The sequence below is a fragment of the Oenanthe melanoleuca genome, chromosome 1 (genome assembly GCF_029582105.1).
Source record: "Oenanthe melanoleuca isolate GR-GAL-2019-014 chromosome 1, OMel1.0, whole genome shotgun sequence".
Classification (NCBI taxonomy): domain Eukaryota; kingdom Metazoa; phylum Chordata; class Aves; order Passeriformes; family Muscicapidae; genus Oenanthe; species Oenanthe melanoleuca.
In genome coordinates this window covers 16,941,144-16,953,762 of record NC_079333.1, presented here as the reverse complement: position 1 = coordinate 16,953,762, position 12,619 = coordinate 16,941,144, and the positions used below count along the sequence as shown (strand labels likewise).

The 12,619-nt window shown below is 38.7% G+C and overlaps 1 protein-coding gene across 2 annotated transcripts in view; it reads right to left on the bottom strand.

Annotated features, from left to right (window-relative positions):
- Positions 1-217: 217 nt before the first annotated feature.
- Positions 218-12,619, bottom strand: part of GUCA1C (guanylate cyclase activator 1C) — a 33,847-nt gene continuing 21,445 nt past the window's right edge. For both annotated transcript variants that reach the window (XM_056490500.1, XM_056490509.1), the window contains exons 2-4: positions 7,733-7,882; positions 5,127-5,214; positions 218-1,467 (exon numbers count right to left, since the gene is read on the bottom strand). In XM_056490500.1, the coding sequence (XP_056346475.1) occupies positions 1,337-1,467; positions 5,127-5,214; positions 7,733-7,882 (369 nt within the window). In that variant the 3' untranslated portion in view covers positions 218-1,336. The remainder of the gene's footprint in view (positions 1,468-5,126; positions 5,215-7,732; positions 7,883-12,619) is intronic.

The window sequence follows — 12,619 nt, the reverse complement described above, 5'->3', positions numbered from 1 at the left end:
ACACAAATCTCTGGTAGTGCTTACAAAATAGTTTGGGCTTTGCTGTTCTTTGAACTTCCAATTTTGCTTTACAAAGACAACAAAATTTAATTCCAACACTTTTATGAAAGGTTAATTTGAAAGAACAGTTGCTGAGCCCTGGAAAAAACATCAAAATATCACATTATTTTTATTAACAACTATAATAAAATCAAGAGTAATAGAGACATTGCTTAGGAGGATCTTGGGAACTGAAGTGTTTCCCAGAGAACTTAATCCAATTTTGAGTACTGATTAGGGTAAATCTTAGGTTAATACAAAGTAGGCTTTGTTCCTAATTCATCTGGATACAACACAGTCCTACCTAAAACCTTGTGCCCACACTTTAGATAGTAGGTTAAAGAACACGTCATTAAAAGAAAAATAGTAACTTTGTGTCTTCTAGAAAAGTTGCAGTTTGTGTTTTTTCATTATTTTGTTAATTAATCTGAACAGAAGAGAACGTGCTGTTTTCAGTTTGGATAGTGGTAACTTTCTTCATAGTAGCTGGTATGAGACTGTGCTTTGGATTAGTGACCAGAACAATATTGATAACATGGAGATATTTTCATTACTGCTGAGAAGCTCTTGCACAGCGACAAGTCCTCTTCTGCCTCTCACCCCACCACTGAGTGGCTGGGGGTGCACAAGGAGTTGTGAGGGGACGCAGCTGGGACAGCTGGCCCCAGGTGAGCACAGGGATATCCCACACTGTGTGAAATCATGCTCTGCATATAAAGCTAGGTGAGAAGAAGGAAGGGAGGGGATGTTCAAAGCGATCTTCTCAAGTCACCCTTATGCTTGCTGGATCCCTGCTTTCCATGGAGATGGCTGAACATCTATCTGCCTGCCTGTGGCAAATGGTGACTGAATTCAATGAATTCCTTGCTTTGCTCTGCTTGTTTGCATTTTCTTTCCAGATTAAACTTTCTTTATCTCAGCCCGCAAGTTATCTCACTTTCGCTCTTCCAATTCTCTTCCCCATCCCACTAGAACGGAGTGAGTGAGCAGCTAGCCAGGGTTTGACCACAACATGTTCACAGAGATCAAATAAGTTACTTGTACTGCATCAAATATCTTTTCTATTATACACAGGAAAAGTTGTTTTTATTTTTTTCCCCTGTGGCTGCCACAGTCATTAACAAGGGAAAGAATAAAGCAAATAAAAGGAGATATATGAAGAGTGAAAATTGCTACTCCTGGAGAAGGCTGCTCAGTATTGCCCAAGCAGGCTTTGACAACATCAAGCCCTCTGAATATAACAAATGTTATCTTCCTTGAAATGGTGACACAGAGACCACCTCCATGTCTGGATCCTTCAGACACTGTTTCTCCTGCCGTTCTGTATGATTTTGAGCACGTTGGAAAGGTCAAAACTTTGTGTGATCAATTCCATTAGGGCCTCGTCTTTTTCCACACCATTGATAAACTCTTCCAAGGTCAGTTCCCCTAAAAGAAAGTCAGGTACTTTTTAGAAACTGAGAAACACAGCAATCCTCCAGCATACAAAAACCCATCCATTCCAGATTAAATCCCTTATGAAAGTTGCTGATAGGCAAATGCAAGTAGAATATTTGGTCGTTTTTTCTCACTTTGCATCAGTCAGATCCTAGAACTGACTCACTTGTTTTTCTGTTAAAACAGGTCAAACACAGCTTTCACTGAGGTCTAAGACAATTATAAGTGCTCATAAGTGTGTGTAAAGAGGCTCTAATGAAGCCTATATCAGGGCTGAATTTGGATGTACTGGCTAACTGGAATTTATCTTAGAGCTGGTTTTAAAAGAGATTAGGGTGTGATTTGCCAAGGATTAGTGGGCATAGTCCATGTGTTGACTACTAGGATTATTTAGAGCCATGATCAGATATAGGAAAAAAATAAGTGGCTTGATAGATAAATTCTTCTGAGGAACTGAAATGGCCATTTAGAATGTGATTTTTTTGGCTCATGTCAAGATCAGCTAATAACTTGGAAGTTTCAAGACAACAATAAAACTATTTTACTCTTTTATTGAAGAGTAGGAATATTGTTTAATGTTCTCTCTCTTGTCCTGCTCTTTTCCCTGTCAGCAAAGGCCAGTTCTAGGCATGTGCCTGTTTCCATAGTACACAGAGATGTATGCAGTTCCCTGTCTAGGGGTTGTTCCAGTGATATTGTTTTACCTTGAGAGGAGAAATAAATCTTGGTTTAATAAGAAAAGCCAGATTGTTTCCTCTGAGAACGGTTTAAAGTTTCTTGTTAAATTCACAACAATGAATGATTTCTCAGTAATATAAGAGACGACAAGGGCCAGGCAAAGAGGAAAATAGCTGGATGAGTTAATGCCCCAGGGTGCAGGGGAGCAGCAATTCAAGTCATGTGTATGTCTGGTGAATGCTTAGCATGCTGATTTTTGGCTGTTTTCAGGTTTAAGTACTCCCTGTAGGGGTTTTTTTGTATCTTGGTTTTTGTCCATGGCAGCCTTGGAAACTTCATCTGACATGAAAAAGGCAAATGATCAGCATTTGAAAAAGTGAAAACCACTTTCTAGCCATAGTCAGTAAAGCTTGCTTTTGTTTTAGTCACATCTGTCCTTGCTACACTGGTGACAGGGTCATATAAAGAGCAAAGTCATAATTTGACAGAAGTCCTGGTTCTGAGGCTTCCATGAATGTACTAAGACCCTCTCCAGGAGCTGGCATGCAGAGGCCTGAGGAAGTTTGTACTTCTTTTTTCAATAACAGCCTATATAATCATTCCACAGGCAGAATCAGAACAAGCCATCTCTGTACACTTGCATGCATCATCCTGCTTTGTCACTCATCCACTCCCTCCCTCTGAACTCTCCTGCTGTCCCAGGCACTCCTCTTAGTTCCCCTCTCCTTCCCTCTGTATTGCCTTTGACTCAGGTCTTTGTGTGGATGGGGCTCCTGGACTCATCCCATGGACATGATGCACCATTTTCCTCTTATTCAGGTCAGCTGGTCTGGGGCTCCCTCCTTGTGTTGTGTTACAATACAGGATGTGGCCAGAAATGTGTATTCTGTCACCAGCTGCTGAAGCTGGGTGGGGCAGTGACCCTTATCTCCATGACACATATTATCTGCTAATGGGCCATCTTTAAACCAGCTGGGGCAATCACCTTTATCTTTTCCACAGCCCATCCTCCCTCCAGGAAGATATCATCTGCTGCTGGCCCATTCAGTCCCACTGCATGACTGATAAAATTACATCATCCCACTGGGAGATGCTCCAGCCAGGGGGAGGAGCCAAGCCTTTCCTACCTAGATAAAAAATGAGATTTTTGGACAGCAAGATACCTTCTTTACAGAAGGTAATTCCAGAGGAACGCCAGACCTTTTCACATCATCCCTGGACCTTCAGAGGAAAACTGCACCTTCTACAGGAGCACTGCTTCAGCTGAACCACATCTGCCACTGCAGGAGGATGCAGCCACCATTTAATGGGACTGCTGCCAACACCCTGACTGACAGAGTGTCAGGTTGTATTCTGACTCTGTCAGTGTTTTGGGATTGTTCTTCGTAATACTGTATTTCTATTTTAATCTTCCTAGTAAAAAACTGTTATTCCTGTTCCCATATCTTTGCCTGAGAGCCCCTTAATTTCAAAATTATAATAATAATTTGGCGGAAGGGGGTTTACATTCTCCATTTCAAAGAGAAGCTTCTGCCTTTATTGACAGACACCTGTCCTTCAAACCAGGGCACTCCTGATCCCCAGCTGTCCATTTTGAGGTACCAATAGCAGGCATACGAACCACACTGCAGTTACCAGGTGAGGTTACACAGGGAGGCCCAGACTCACTGCTGCTGTCATGGGCCTCAGATTTCTGTCAGACAATGAAAATAAATTGCAAAACCAACAGACTTGTTCTTTACAACTCAAGGGATAATTTATTTTATATTAATGTAAGGAATTTTTAAATTTTCAATTTATTTGTCTATTTGCATTTTTCTTTAAGAAGCTACAGGGAGGTAGCAGAGTTGAAGCTAAACTTGGTAAAACTTGGCCCATTGCTCAAGTCAAGCTAGTCCTGTTGCTTTCCAGCAATTTAAAAACTAAGAAACTATGGAACCACCATGAAGATAATCCTGAATATGCCATGTTCTGGATTTTCCTTCCTAAAAGGTATGACACAAATAATGGTCTAGCTCAGATAGAATAATTACTTACCAGTAAATGTATGGTCAAAGCAGTGAATAATCATAGAATTTGGGTTAGATTTTGACTGTGTTGTTTGGACTACTTTCATAATTTGTCTTCACCCAAAGAGTGGGCCAAGGAGGTGGGTCAAAAAATCATCCTCTAATGCATCCTTCACATGCATCACAAGACCACTGTTACTTTTATATACTCTGATTATATATTGCAATCAATTTTTTGACCTCAATACACAAAGACCATAAAAATGCCCCCCCGCCTTTCCCAAACTGCCGAAATTCCTGTCTGTGACCTGACTTTGCTCTTTTTTGCTTTCGTAATGTTCCTAATTTATCAATGATCTCAACAATTGCTGTAAAACATAGTTGCCAGTGGAAAGAGCATCTTCATGGTTGGAAGTATGAGGGGGGATATTAATCTGTAACAAATTTTCAATTAGAAACAACTCTGAAGTAGTGAAATGAAATTGCAATTTCCAAATACAAGATCAATTTGCTTCACCTAGTATCTTGAGGAAAAAACAGGAGCATGTCTCTTAGCATGTGTTGACAGCCAACCTTCCAGGAACATCCAATATTCTCACCAGTGTTTAGAAAATGCTAGAGCATGTGCAACCCTGCATCTTATTTGTTTTTTTTTAAAGGATTTAAAATAGATTACACCAACACAACTATATTACTCCCGCACTGCCAATCACATTTTCATTTTGCTATGCAGCCTCAGAATTGGCATTTTGGATGAGCAGTGCAGGAGCTCTGTTTTAGCCCTTACTGCATGTAATTCCTTTGTCAGTTGACTTACATTTCACTGTAAAGCTGAAGTAAAATAATGCAAAGAAGAACAGATTCAGGCTTTCAGTTATCTAAACCCATCAATCTCCAGTCACATGTTCAAATCACTTCTTGCAGAGGAATCTCTGCCAATGCCAACAAAACCTGGATTCTTACCGTCATTGTTCACATCTATCTTCTGAAATACCATGTTTGTGAACTCTTCAGCACTCATGCTGGTGTAGCCATTAATAGCCTGGATAGCCTGAGGGCAGAAACAAAGATGTTCTTTCAGGGTTTTTCCCATCAAGTTGTGAAAACCACACACTGGCAGAAGCAGTACTTGAAGTGCAACCCTTTAGTTCACAAGCCCTTTCAAAAATCACTAAATAAATAGCTATTTCAAGTAAATCTTCAGTAATGAGCCCTGGAAATTTAATTAACATAACACAGTCTGGAGATTACAGTCTAATTTGCATATCTCTGAAGGTCTGAAGAACCCTGTGGCACCTCTGCTCTGTAATGCACTTTAGATTCCACATCAGCATTTTTATCTGGCCCTAGAGAGTTCTGTGCCCTTTGGTCTGTGTGACTTAAATGCAGTATTGTTTTTCCCAGCTGAAAGAACATGCAGAGAAAGCCTAAGTAATTTTTCTATTCAGACATGTTTGGTTTAGTAATTACAAATAAAGTCAGACCTGCAGTCTTTGGACTTGGCAGAGTTTACTTGTCTTCCAGAGAAGTTAAGAAAAAAACAGAAGAGTCCTCCCTTTTTCTTCTTTTTTTTTTTTGGTTATAAAAGGACTCAATATTTGGATGTGTGCATATCTAGACATGCATATACATTATATAATGAGCACACTATAGAATTTGTTTTTCTGCACTTGAATTATCTTGAGGTGCACTCTCTTGTGTAAAATAAGTCACTGTATGTGCCACTTGTTTCTTTTGGTGTCTCTTTCCTAATATATTAGACCTCACATTTTAAAACAATATAAGTTAAACCTATTCAGCACTGATATGGAAATCTTGACCAAATAAAATCATAAAAATGCCACCTCCAAATTCCCCAAATTCCTGTCTGTTTAAAAAAGCAGCAATAATTTTGCAAAAATGGTTATATAAACTTGTTTCTATTACTAATTTGTACTTTAGGTATTTTTGGTGTTTATATGTCTGACCCTCCTGCAGCAGTCTTCAGTAGAAAGTTGTATCCCTTCCACAGTTAAATTTATTGCAGTTCCAAGAGCAAAGCAGTGGTTCCTGAAGTACTTGAGTCACTGACTACCACAGAAGCCCCTTAAAAGTAAAAAACTGGGCATTGAAAGGGTGCATGGTTGTCTGGAAGGGGTTTTGATGGTTGGTAGTGATATGCTGATTTGCATAGCTGTAGAGAGAGGTTTCATTTTAATAGCACTTCTGTGTTTCTAAGTTAATGTCTCAGCTATGACACATCTCTTTGGACACGCCCTTGCTTACTGATGCTTATTATAAGCTGAGAACCCCTTAATGGCTGTGAGCCTGTTTGTTCTTTTTTTCTTTTAGGGCCCACCATTTTTAATCTAGTCTAGGCCAATGACTTAGGCAGGTTTAAGTTAAAGTTCTTATACTCCAAATGAGATGAAAATCCACAGAGGTCTAAATTGGTTTTAAAATCAGGCAAGTTAAAAAATAAATATTCTTTACATTGAAAGGATTTAAATTTTAATTCTCATTTTGGATAAAACCCCAGAAAAACCACTGTTGACTCATTGGATCTGGGTGAAAATTAATGGAGAATATCCGTGAAAGATTGATTTCATTAGTCTCAAAGGAGAAATCTGGAAGATTCAGCCTCTCCTTCTACCTTTAGAAAGCTGCTCTTCAGGTGATCAGCTTTATTTGTTTGATCCAGTAGCTCCATCTGGCTCCAGTTCCTTTCAGTTTTGGCAGCAGCTATTTAAAGTCTAACAGTGACTGGCTTGGCCCCAGCAGTAATGCACAATCCAGGAAAAGTATTTTCCTTGTTTGTTATGACATTAAAACTCTGCTTAGGTTTGATGCTCCCTGCAGCAAAACTTTGATCTGTAGTGAGTCCTGTACATTTAGGGAGCAGTATTGAGTCATATATATTTGTAAATGCACAATATTATTTCATTAGAGCAAGTTGAAAATCATGGACATAATTTTAAAGAAAAAATTGCACTTCTTTGGCTTTATGGGTTTGAAGTGGACCCATTTTCTGCAAAATTTTGAAAGTATTTTTATCCAAATATCACTGTGTGATTTAATAGTAAAATTGTATTTCCATGATTTAGTTTTAAAATGAGGGTAATGACATTTGTAGCAAACAAATCTAAAAGTCTTTCAAAAAAATAAAATGTAGTATTGTGATGCCATCTATATTTTTCTTGCTGCAAGATCAGTTTGAGGAGCCAGTTTTCCACAACAGACTGGCACATATACTTGTAACCATCTGTTTTATTCATTTTGCTGCTACAGTTCTACCCTGCCTTATAGTATAGTTTATTACAGTAATGTCTCTACTGTTTCTACAGTATTTCACTTTCAGTAAAGTATTTTATCTGTAGAACTGTGGTTTAAAGTAAAATACTACTTAGATATGTTCAATAAGGAAGAGACTAATGTCAGGAGTGTCACTACTAGACACTGTTAATTCTGGCTTTACAACCATAAAACATTAGATAAAGCACTGACAATCCATTTACAACACATGATGAACCACTGTTTCAGGGGCAATGCACTATATCAGATGCTTTTGCTATTGGTCAAATCTTGCTTACCCTGAATATGCTTAAAAGTTCCTTTTTGTCAATGCATCCATTTCCATCAGCATCGTATAGCTTGAAATACCATTTCAATTTCTGGTCAATTTTCCCTCGTATAACCAAATTTATTGCAGCTATGAACTCCAAGAAGTCTATAAATCCGTCCTAAGAGAGAGAGAGGGAGAGAAAAAAACCACACCTATTTAACAACATTGGTTTTCTGTTCTTTCAGGCAATTGCACAGAAACAGGTGATCAAATTCCCTACAATACACGTTGATTTATGAAGCACATTAACACAGAAATCTTCAGTGGTGTTAGAAAAGGATAAAAGGATGCACTCAACTGGAAGAGCTATAGGAAGATGTGTTAGGAGGGAAAGTTCTGTTCTCCCCTGAAATCCAAGAGTTGTGGAGGTGAGGGGAAAATCTGTTCTGATCAATTGTTATTGACAGTTTTTAAGAGGAAAAGAAACAGTTTTGTGGCAGACTGCCATGTGAAAAAGAGGAGCTTGGGGTATCTGGTTTGGTGCTAATGAGATAACTACAGTGGAGTTGTTTACATCTACACTGCAGAACTATGTATGATTTCTATTGCCACAGAGCTGTTCCAGGTGTTATTCATCTGAAAGATAATGTAATAAGTGTTTTAAAATTGTAACCAATACCCTGGCACGAACCCCAAGTACTGTGGTTTATCCAAATAAAAATAGTCTCTCTAATGAACATTTTGCATGGGATATAAAGCCTCAAGGCATAAATCAGTCTCTAAATATTAAGGATTAGGGATATTCATAGGGAGAGAGTTTTTCAGATTGATTTAGCTCATTATTTTCTTACTGCTTTGCTCAAGCTACTGATAGAAGCCTGTCAAGGACAGGCCCTCATAGTCAGGTTTTTCTGTAAAAATGTGGTTAGGATGGAAGAAACAGTTGCTGAATATTGGAGCATACTTGCTCCAACTGTTTCTCTTGTGCATACAAAAAGAATTTACAGCTGGTAAATTTAGTCTTGTGATCAGAATCCAATTGATCAGAATCCAATTGGTCAGAATCCATTTGCTCAGAAAACCTTGGAAAGACTTGTTAGTTTCAGATGGCCTTTGACTGAAAAGAGAAGGTTGGATGAATATCCAGTAGGTTTAGCATGTTACTTAGTGATCATTGTCTTATATCAACACACATCTTGCCAGTTGAGGTTTACAATCAGCAGGCATTAATCAGTCCTCAATACTGTATGATAGAAAAAGAAGACCTGTAATGATGTGGTGCAACTCATTGCCAAAATCAGAATCCTAAAATCTTTAGGTTGAAAAGACCCTTAAGGCCATCAGGTCCAACAGTTAACCCAGAACTGCCAAGTCCATCACTAAACTGTGTCCCTAAGTGCCACACCTAGCATATCTTTTGAAGACCTCCAGTATATAATCAGTTTATTTTGTGACAAGGAACCAAAATGTGAGCATGCAAACAATAACGACAAACAGCAATTTATAAGGGCTAGAATATACTGGAATTGAGAGCTCTGCTGACCAACCTTCCATTGAAAATGCCTAAAATTATCCCCACACATCTACCTGCCTAGATTCAATCACAATAGATTGTAGGAGTGAATGTGGGTTCTCAAAGACTGGATATATTTTTTTTTCAGTAGGAGTCCATCCTATCTATCTATCTATCTATCTATCTATCTATCTATCTATCTATCATCTATCTATCTATCTATCTATCTATCTATCTATCTATCTATCTATCTATTTTTATTATTTTCTTCATCCTTCTTTTAGATTCCTCCCAATTGTGCCCTCGTGATGCTGATCTGGGTCAGAGCTCCTGGGAGTGCTTGTTTTGATTTCTGTGCAAGGCTGATCAGCAGAGTGGCACCTAAGAGATAAATCCAATGTATTCAAGCACACTGGATTCAGCCCTCATGCAGAAATGGTGTGTGCATAGGTCATGCAGACTGACCATTGCTTCACAGACCCTCTGCAGGTTCTCTGGTCGTTGCTTGCTTTACTCTAATTGCAATCACCAGCAAATGCAGCAAAGACCATTCAACCACTGTTGAAGATTAAATGAAATTTGACAGTAACTACATATAATTTTCAAACAAAATTAGGCCCAATATTAAAAGCAGATGCTTAACCAATAATGACATATCACACACTACAAACTTAATCTTCTTTTTGGCACACGTGCTTAAATTTCCATTTTGCAAGTATTATTTCAAGAAGGATCTCATAAAGTATTTTAATGGAAGTCAAAATGTATTTTGCTGATTGCATTTCCATCATCTGATTTGATATATCTATTAAGAATGTGGTTAAATGCATTTCACATTGCTGCTTTTTTACTGCATTTCATACTGCTTATTGCAACTACAGATTAATTTTAAGATTGCTGGATGTCCATTACCAAATTAATTTTCTTCTTTCTTCCTTATATTTAATTTGGGATTTTGGAAAATATTATTTTATTTGCTTTCTTTCTGCATCTTGGTGTCACTATTGTTGCTCTGACAAAGCATCAGAAGTTTGGACAACGTAATAACCAGTCTAATGTGTTTGGATATGTAATTCTGATCTGCTGGATTATATGGTGTGTCCCAAATAGGAAGGGACTGAAAGCCAGGGTCAAAACACTCCCACCTCTAAAAAACATCTGGGAGAAATTTGAAGTTGTCAGGAAAACCCTTGCCACTTTCTGCAGTTGTGCAAAAACTACTGGTGACATGGTAGCCAGCAGCCAGTTTCTATTTCTCAGGAAGAGAAATACTGAGAAGGTTGACATGTTTGTCTACTTAATGTGGAACCAGAAGCATTTCATAAAAGCATTGATGAAAAATGTGATGTTTTCCTTTCTATACCAAAACACATACATTGTAGGTAAAAAAGGAAACATTTATGATGTGCAGAAGGCTACATGTGATCTTGTTTCACATATACAGAACTTTCTGAGATAAAGAGAAATACTGCACTTTTTACAGTAGCATCTCAAAACACTACATTAAACAGTGAAAAACATCATAACAGTAACCTATGAACATCATCCCGTGGTTCTGTGAGTACAACAAATAATGCAATAAATGTGTTGTGATGTTATTAAAAGAATACTGCTGTGCTGATTTGCCCATCTGCTGCTCTATAATAATTCTCAATACAAGTATCTAGGTAGGTCCTTATGTGTCTCTGGGCTCTGTAAAACACCTCTCTGCAGTATGCACAACAATGTGTCTCTTGCCTGTTAGGAAGTCATTAATTCACAAGCAAAGGGCTACTGTAAGAATAATAAAATAAATTTTTAAATAATGCCAACAAGGTAATAAGCAGAACTGATTACCAGTGGTGGAAGATAGAAGTTATTTACTTTTGATGTTTAACTCTGTAATTGTCAAATATTTGCAATATTTTTAAATGGGATTAATGCTAGTGAAACCTGCTTATTCATCAGCTTAGGGTACAAGACAAATTTGGGTGTATGAAGGTTTCTTTTCCATGTCTGTATGGTGCTGGCTCTACCTTCCTTGTCTGCAGCACACTGCCATGGGCACCTGTAGGGATGGTGATGTCCTCCCCTGCCCAGATGAACAGAGGCAGATGGAGTCAGCTCACAGGGCACCCTTCTGGGAATGGTGTAAATTAGAGGGACAGAACTCTCCTAGTGTGGTTCTGAGGAGTGGGCTGGAGACATACCAAAGAGATGGATTCAGAACTTCTTTTACCTATCCCAAAGTCTTCTGTATTTCTATACATACTAGGCTTAAGAAAGATGTAGATCTTTTCTTATTCTTTGAACAGCTTGACTGGATGAACTAGAAATTTAGGGACACTTAAGGGTCATGCATGTGATTGTGCCCTTTGATACTGTGCTTTTGTAACTTGTTTTGCTTTTGCTGATGAGTAGTTTTTTAAGCCACTTGCAACAGACTGATTCACACAACAAAGACAAAAAGAGGCTCCAAAAGTGGAAAGAGAGCTTACTGGTGGTATGAAATTGGTCCTCAGGGCACTACCATGCATGACTGCCTAGGACCCAGAGCCCTTTTCATTGTTTCCCTAGCTACTGGATCTCCTGAGGAAAAAGGAATTTAATTTTGTCCTTTTATGAGAGGTTTTTGTTTCAGGCTGTCAGTCTATGTACCTTTACTGGAGGCTGCTCACCATTATTTGATGAGAGATGTGTGTCCCCTGGGGCAAAGTTGGGCAGTGAGGAGCTGCACATTATACAATGGCTATTAATACCCCAGCCCTGGAGCTGTAGGTGGGCATTACCCTTTGGCTCCTAGAATAGCACTGCTAATCTTCACAGATCCTTAAAAAACTCTTAGGACTTCAAACTACAGAGATTAAAAATAATTGACTTGTCAGCTATGAGTACAGGCTGATCTGAAACAGCATGGTTATCTAAGGTTGTGCCAGAGTGAAGTGAACTTGGTGTTTTGGCTGCCTAGCTCTTCCCTGAGAGTGATTTCCTGGCAGTGACAGGGATCCCCTACTGGGATAGTCAGCCATCTCACACCACATGCTGTGGCCAGCCATGTGGAAAGGGATAATTTCTGTCCCTGAAAACCCTATGGTGAACAAACTCATCATCTTACTTCGACCACTGTGTGCTCTACCAAGAGTCTGTACACAATAAGCAGTGCCTTGTTTCCAAAATTTTCTCCTGAAAAATCTCTAAACTCAGACAGACAGCAGGAGAATAGCTCAAATTATTTATCAGGATTAATAACTGTGCAAACATAGATGGTCCAGGTATTTCAAACTTAGGGTTTAGGTCATTAAGCCACCTCCTTTCCCAACTGCTTGTCTTTCAGAATAGTCCTTAAACCTCTTAAGGCAGAGGGAGGAGGCATGGGTCAAACAGCTCAAAATAACGGTGAAATTTATAGCTAATCCTATGTGC